At 42.9% G+C, this 8,346-nt stretch overlaps 1 protein-coding gene across 1 annotated transcript in view; it reads left to right on the plus strand.

Moving 5' to 3' along the window:
* wwc1 (WW and C2 domain containing 1) overlaps positions 1–8,346 on the plus strand; it is a 54,077-nt gene that overhangs the window by 4,222 nt on the left and 41,509 nt on the right. The window contains exons 2-5 of the mRNA XM_020615167.1: positions 4,144–4,253; positions 4,641–4,844; positions 5,483–5,559; positions 6,350–6,429. Coding sequence (XP_020470823.1) covers positions 4,144–4,253; positions 4,641–4,844; positions 5,483–5,559; positions 6,350–6,429 — 471 coding nt within the window. The remainder of the gene's footprint in view (positions 1–4,143; positions 4,254–4,640; positions 4,845–5,482; positions 5,560–6,349; positions 6,430–8,346) is intronic.

Genomic DNA, 8,346 nt, shown 5'->3' on the forward strand with positions numbered 1-8,346 from the left:
TTAGAGCCACCTGTCTCCTGCAGTATTCACATGATGTTTGAAATGATTGTTTATGACAGAGAAGTTCTCGGAGAAGGAGACACAGTCAGCTTTGGATTTGGAGTCATGTGAAAACCCTCCCATTATAGTCTGTGGTTTAGGAATGAAGAAAGACAACAATCCTTATAGCCAGTGTTCTTTATTTGAATATCCAGCGTACCTGCAGCTGTACACGACTTATAGACTATAGTGCCAGTTTCTTGCAAAGCTCTCTTGCTACAGGCTGATCCTTTCTTTCTGGAAATGTCGTAAAGTATTTTGAAAAAGAAAAGAGTCCCTTTTTAAGAAGGCTGTGAGTTTAAGGGAGGCCGTGGGCTCTTAAAGCTCATTCAGCATATCAATGTTTCTAGAGACCTTTTCAAAGACTAACTTGAGAAAAAAAATTCCAGCTAAAAACAAAACAAGATAAGGAAAGAAAGTAAAATCTCAGGATGTTTTTCAGAAAAAGGGATCAGCCAAGGCACATTTGACAGAGTGCAGTATCATCTGTCCGCCCTTGTAGTGACACACCGAATGCATATTGTCAGGTGAAAAGAATGTTATGTGCCAGACAACACGCTGCTGCTGCCGTGAGAAAGATAATACTAAGAAAGACGAGGACATTTTTGCTGTAATTTGCCTGTTTTGTGATGAACTCACACTGTTGTTTGGATGCTTTGTCAGTTGACACTGTTAACAGAGTATTTATAACTATGTGTCATTATTTTACTGCTGGACCATGAACGACTATATAGTTTGACGCCTCATAACTTCGCTTGAGGAATTTTAACACCGCTCTGAATGAACATTTCTCTGCGCTGGTATCTGACTCACCACTCAGCTATGCAGCCCGCCTCCCTGTGTGTTTGCACTCTGACACATGCTTTGTCAGTTTGCATTAGAGGCCCGGGCTGGGCTGTTTACCTTGGTATGTAAAACCTCGGAAGGTGTGCGTGCTCGGCTTTGGCTGATATTGGGGTTCTAACGGCCAGTACGGAATCAGAATTAATATCCTGCCAATCAGTTTTTGACCACTTTGATGTCAAAACATTACAAGACTCCTGCTGAGTTTTAGTCTTGGTTTGATAAGCTTCTTATAAACACGCAGACCGTCATGTGACACTAACACTCTCCACTGAAGCCTGTATTTATTAATTAATAAGGTTAGCAGTTATATAAGGCAGAGTTATCCACTGTTCTGTGACCACAACCGTGGCTTAATTTTATTATTCCTCGGAGGCACTATGTTTTCAGGTTGTTTGTCCGTCTGTCCGGCCTGTCCTTGTAAGTGTGATATCTCAGGATCTCCTGGAGGGAATTTCTTCAGATCTGGCACAAACATCCACTTGGACTCATGGATGAACTGATTAGATTTTGGTGGTCAAAGGTCACAGTGAGATAGATAAATATTTTCTTGATTAACAGGATGTCTTTCACACTGTCTTGTTTTGTGCAACCAACTGTTGAAAGCAATCAGGTTTTTTTAGTTCTTTAAAAATCTTCATATTTGGGAAGGTGGAACCAGAGAATATTTAATACAGAATAGCATTTATGCATGAAAAATAATTTTAATTAATCGCTGACAAGTTAATCGCTAATTAATTGCTGTCAGGTTTTCTGTGGATTGATGATCAATTCATCACCTCATCATTTCAGCTCTACCCAGGACATCGGTGGGAGGATAAAGATCCACTTGCTGTCCTTTTGAAAACAGTAACTGTCTTGTAAAAGTAAAGATAAAAAAATTAAAGTAGCAGGTGTTTCAGTGTCTGGCTTCTCCGTTGTACAGGTGTAGTGTCATCTGTGTGTGGGCTTCTCAGTGCATGTTTTCACAGCTAGTACTTGACTAACCCTTGTAAAAAGTACATGAGCAGCACTGCGGTGTTTCGGACTGGTCATCAGGCAGCATGCGGTCGGTCCATTTGGATCACTGGCAACGAGCCATTTTATCGAAGCCATCTGATGTGAAAGCCTGGGGAAGCAGCCACGGTCACCAGTTCTAGATGTTTCAGCATTTAAATGGCATTTAGGTCACTCTGGCATTGTAGGGGTTTTGATAAAACAAAACATTTTTGAAGCATTTTGTTTAGAGTTTATGTCGACAGAAAAATATTTTAAATCGTAAATTGTCCATAACAATGAAAAAATCTAGATGTAATTGTTTTTTGTCATATTGCCCAGTGATCAGCTTTGGGTTTAGGACTATTGATCGGACAAAAGAAGACATTTGATAAAATCACATAGGACAGTTTGGTGATGAAAGGATTCATTAAATAATTAAAAAGTAGTTGCAGATTAATTAAAAATTAAACCACTTAGTTGCGGCCATGTTACCATGGTAATAGCTTTTGTCCATGTTGTGTGGGAGCTGCCGCCATCGCAGGTACTTGGAGCACTAAAGCAGTGAAGCATGTGAGAAGCACTGCAAGTGGCTATTAAATGACTGTCGGTGAAATGGAGGCTGGGCCGCCGCTGCCAGCTGGTCCTTTGCTTCGAGAGGAAACTGTGACGGAGAGCAACGAGGTTAGGCCGGTGGCTCCCCTCGGCCCTGCGATTAGAAGATAGGATTTAGTGGGTGAAAGCACAGAGCAATCAAATAATGGGATGTGGGTCCCCAGCCAGCCAACCAGCCAGCTTTTTTGGGATCAACGGCTGGCAGAAGCCTCCCTGTCTTCCCAAGCTAAATTTAGAGCAGAGCTGAGGGGCCTTCTCTGGGCCCCTTTCATTATTTATCAGCTGAAAAAGGACCCAGTTCGGTTTCTCTCTTCAGCAGGGTGCTGCTGCTGTGCGGTTGTGTTTATCTGCCATCATGAAACACAAGAAGCAGCAGAGGAGAAAGGCCAAAGAGAAGAGTCTCACTTTTACCCTGCTCCTTATTGTCTTGTGATGAAATCTCACTGGTGGTTTTCCTTACATTTGTTTGTTTAGCTCTTTTCAGACATATGAAACACTGCTGTCTTCATCAGCCTGTCATCCAGACACCGGTCACTTTTACATTAATGTTCCTCACCGCTTCCTTCAGACATAACCACAACTGTGACAGAGAAAGACACACACAATATTTGCATGGTGGATGAATGTGGCTCCGTTCCGTTAGTATGTTTTCCTCATGTTGTTGCTGTTTAGGGCATTTAACAAAACCGTGAGCTACAGTATATAATTTCCAAGTCGTATTATGTTGACTTCAACCATAATACTGATGGAAATATCTGTCGGCTGCAGTGGTCGACTGATATGGGTTATTTAATGGACGATACCGATCTTAAGACAGCCGTCCCCCGTTTTCACAGTATGGGATGGAGTTGTGACCCCTTAGAACAGTACTAATGGGCCTGTTTGACCCGTTCTAGACAATCCTGGCTTAAACGCTGATAAAACAGGACACAACTGGTGTCACACTTTCCTGTCATTACATGGTGAGTTTCACTGCTGGTGCAGTAGAAGCTAAACATTATCATTACCGTCCAGGTAGGGTTAAAATCTTTGTCCCGCTGAAACCCTCTCACTCAGTCAGGTAAAAAGGAAAAGTGATCATCTGACCATGGCAGCTGCAGTGCACTCGGAGGCCATGGGTTGCCCCAGAAACCTCCAGGCGATGCATCGTTGCTGCCTGTGGAATGTCACTGGCTGGTTTCCTCCTATTGTGGCTGGTTAGTGGGGACCCCCCCCCTTGGAGGTGAATAGAGGACTCAAACACTACCCGCCCCTGCCCCTGTAGGCCACAGTAAGAGCCAGTCCACACTGGCTCTTACTGTGGCCTACAGTCAAATAACTCTTTATAGAGAGGAAAGAGGGAAATAGAAGTCTTGTCATTTACAGTAAAGCTTGTATGCAGTGAATAATACAGAAGAAAAGGAAGGAAAATTGCATATTAAATCACAATATTGAAAAAAAAAAAAAAAAGCAATTAGACTATTTTCCAAAATTGCACAGCCCTAACGTGCACATACCAGGCATGTGTGTGTGTACTGACCGGTGACAGATGAAAGGAAACCACTGACTAACATTCAGTATGTTGTCGAACATGGTGATAATGGTGTTTTTGTCTCTCAGACTGTTGAGGTCTATGATGTTTGTGGAGTGTATTCTGTTTCTTAGTCTATTTTTTGATGCTGTTTTCTTTAGGCAAACGAAGCCTTTGACGTTTGCTGATTGCATCGGCGATGAGCTGCCGGTGGGTTGGGAGGAGGTGTATGACCCCGTTGTCGGAGCGTACTCTGTCGACCACAACACCAGTGAGTTCACTGGCTGCTATTCCTACTGCTCATCTCTACATCTGCCACTCCATGTTTGGTTCAGTCCTGTCTTTAATTCTGCCTTTTCTGCTTCCATGTTTACACTTAACTGCACCTCCTAATGGGTTTGCTTGTATCTTCTGTTGTGTGCCATAACTGTGAAGATGATATAAGAACTTTCTGATAATTTTGTACTTTACTGAGCAGACTTAACATTGTTGTTGTTCTTTGCATAAACTGGAAGAATTGTTGAAAAGTATTCAGTTTTCATGGACCATTAAATACAAATAATATGAAACAGATGAGTATGTTTGTGTGTTGTTGCTACAGTTCTGCCAGATTATGTTGCTCATAACTCATCTTCCTCCTCATGACCTTTTTCTCCAGAGAGCACTCAGCTGGAGGACCCGCGAGCCCAGTGGCAGCGGGAGCAGGAGGCCATGCTGCGAGACTACCTGGCCGTGGCCCGCGACGCACTCAGCGCCCAGAAGGAGATCTACCAGGTGAAGGAGCAGAGGCTACGCCTGGCGCAGCAAGAGTATCGGCAGCTCAATGATACGTGGAGGGACAAGTCGACATCACAGACTAGCTGTGAGTACAGCGGAGGGACTGAGGGGGGAGAAACACCACACCTGGTGTATCTCGACTCATTTTACATTTAGGGACTGGAAGTGAGAATTGGAAGCAGAGTCAGGAAATACAAAAACGGGAGGGAACTAGGATTTGACAGCTTGTAACACAAAGCAGGAGATCCTGATGAAGGGTCAAGCAGATACTGTCCACACCAGAAAACCTAAGGCACATGGCTTCGTTAAACTAGAAAAGTTAAAAAGCCTTAATTCTCATGGATATGTGGTTAAAAACAGGACCAGCTCCAGTTGACTCAGTCCTCAAACACAGTAATGTACAGACAAGCCTCAATCACAAGAACACAATGACAGTGATGATAGTGTTTTAAAAAACTATTAAGTAATTACACAGTAATGAAAACCTTTATACCTAACCAATACAAGTTTTGAATGTAAATTAAAATTAATGAAGAAAATAAAAATGAAAGGGGAAAATGCTAATAAGGTCAAATGAAAATAACTAAATAACTTGTTTGCAGCTTGACCTCATTCCCAGCTACAGCTCAGTAATGACAAATATAAGTGGCAGACTCCTCAGAAAGAGGATTTTGTGTTTAACATAAAGCTCTCTTTTCTCTTTATATCTTACCTTTTCTGCAGTGAATTCCAGGTCGTCCTCTTCCAGCAAGTACGACCCAGAGATCCTAAAAGCAGAAATCGCCACTGCCAAAAGTCGGGTAAGAGCCTCTCATTCCTGTTTCAACCACATAACTTGCCAGGCTTATGTCTGGCTGATACTGGATCAGCTAAACATAAACACATCTCTGTAGAGCAACAGTCATTATTTTCCATCAGTACATTAAACACTTAGTGGATAAGTGAAAATGCGAAGTAAAAAATGGCCAGTACAGTGTTCTAGAGCTAATTTTGACACTACAGTCTGAAATGCAAAAATATTCAGGTCAAGTGGTGTGAAACAGAAAAGCACCTATGAACATGACTGTTCAGTGAGAAGCCCCTATACACTGCCCGTTCAAGGTGGGATTATCGCACCGCTTTTCATCCACACCCTTACGTATAAAAGGGTAACCAAGCCAGCAGGGGGGTGGGATAGTTTATAACCCCCTTTATTCCACCACAAGAGGTGGTGAAAATTGGTGCAACCGTTCTGCCTCGGCCTTAACGCCAGTGTAGCGGTATCTCTGTGAGAGAGAGGCTGGAGTTTGTATTGAGAGGCAGTCACATGTCAGGGCAACACCTTCCATTCCAGTGGAGTAATTAGTCTCAAACCACATGACCGTGCACTGACCTCATTCCTCCTGGATGTGATTTGTGGTTTCAATTCCTTATCAGTTGCTGATTTAATTGTGTTTTTTAGCTGGGAATCATGACGATTTTGGTCTTTTCACAGAGTTTACTGGAAATAACAAAAATAAAAAGTATCACCCACATTACTCCTTAAAGTATTTCAAACCCTAATAGTTTTCCCCTGTATATCTGCTCCTCCCTCTCCTCTTTGTGTCTCAGGTGAATAAGCTGAAGCGGGACCTGGCCTGTATGAAGCAGGAGCTGCAGTACAAAGAACAAGGCTTTGAGACCCTCAAAGAGTAAGTGGTGCATCCAGACACCTGCACGCAAACACCAACACACCTCCCCCAGCATCCCCTGTCTCACCTGTTTTAGTCCAGCAGGTATTTGTGCTTCATATGTGGGCTCGAATTCACTTCTGGAAGCTTTCCAGTCGGGCCTCATCCACCTTGAATCCTTGCTGGAGGACACATTGACAGGTGTATTTACTGACACCTGAGTCTGGGATTCGATCCTCACGCTCGAGGCTAGCAGCAGCCCTCCACATTTAATTTGACGTGCAAAGGGAGACAGAGCACGACTTGAATAGCAAGTGTATTTGTGACCTTGCCTCAGTCTTCACAGTTTTCACCATCTGCCTGCAAAACACCTTCAGCTTAGGTTTACTGCTGAACAACTGTAGACTGTGTGATGAGAGTTTATAGAGTCATTCCTTAGCCATCTTCTAAAGGTTAATGTGGTATATTTTTATATTTCTTTAATAGGGACTAGTTTTCTAAGGTCGGTGTAAAACATTGGGCTCAGAAAGTCAGGCCGAGGACTGCAGGTAATGACTATATTTCAGTGTGGATGGGGGAAATGGTCTTCTCGAGACTGATGACATGAATCAGACTGGGTACTGATTAGCAGGAAAGTCTCTTGTGACTTTGTCAGCGATCGCTCAGTTGAAGTGTCAGTATAACCTGCTGTCATTAACCTGTATTTATCTATTTATTTTTCTTGTCTATTAGCAATGTAATGATAGTTTTAATTTCAGGATGTCATGACAGAAAAACATCTTGATAATGTCATGGGATTATAACGGTATCTACACGTGGTTATTTTGTTAGTATAACTGCGTGCTGGTTGCAGAATTTCAAACTGACAAAGCGGATGCTCCATCGTCGACTTTTAGAGCTGTTGTGTGGCAACAGTTCAGTTTTCCCATTTCAAGAAATTACACAGGTGTAAAGGAAACTTGACAAACACAGAACAATTTGCAAATACTCTAAGATGAAGGCAACATTAGCCCCTTTATGGACTTGGACAGTCCTGGATAAGTCTCGCAGAAACAGTTGGAATGCAACTGCCTGCAACATTATAATGGAGATGGGCAAACAAACCGGACCCACATACACAAATCCAACCACTTAGTAACCACCCTTAAGATCTTTTTTCTTGAGAAATAGACCACAATGTTTGAAAAACACCTCCTGTAAAGCACAAACCTCTCCTTTATGCGGCTTGTCCTAGTTTGCCGTCTTCCTCTCATTCTGGTGTCGTAAGCTGCGGTTTGCCCAATCCTGCCCCCATTGGTTGACGGGATACGAGCTCTTTGCCTGGCTCTTATCTGTCATTTGTCCTGTTCTTACTCTTTATCCATGACACAGTCATTCAGGCGTCACAGGAGTGCTGTTGTACAGCAGAGATAAAGGGACGCTTTCATTTATGTTGCACTTAGTGGATTTGGCCTGTTTAACCGCTGGTGTTCTAAACCTGTATGTTTATGTGGAAATGTTGCTGAGACTGGAGAACATTGGACACTACGCCACAGTAAATGGCTGCTTATCACTGCAGTTATTGCCTCGGCATTATCACACATTCCATCCGATCATTAAACTTAAGCACCTGTATAAACACGGTGATGGAACAACAGCTGAAGAATGTTGATTGGACAGGAGACGCCCCTTCTGTCTGACCTACTGCTACACCTCAGAACATGAACCAAGTTCTTCAGAAGGTATAGCGGTGAATCACGCTCATTTGAAAGGGAACAATTGTTCCATTTGTTCTGTGACTCAGATGAAGCCCGTTGATGCTTTTAATTTCTTGAAATTCAACACTGGAAAGCTGACATGCCAAGCCGCTGTGGGTCCACGTTGAATTGAACAGGAATGTCTGGTCTGTTTTTCTTGCCTCATGCTGAACAGTGAGAGTGTCAGGAGGATTAAAGAGTA

Source organism: Monopterus albus, unplaced genomic scaffold (genome assembly GCF_001952655.1).
Source record: "Monopterus albus unplaced genomic scaffold, M_albus_1.0 scaffold159.1, whole genome shotgun sequence".
Classification (NCBI taxonomy): domain Eukaryota; kingdom Metazoa; phylum Chordata; class Actinopteri; order Synbranchiformes; family Synbranchidae; genus Monopterus; species Monopterus albus.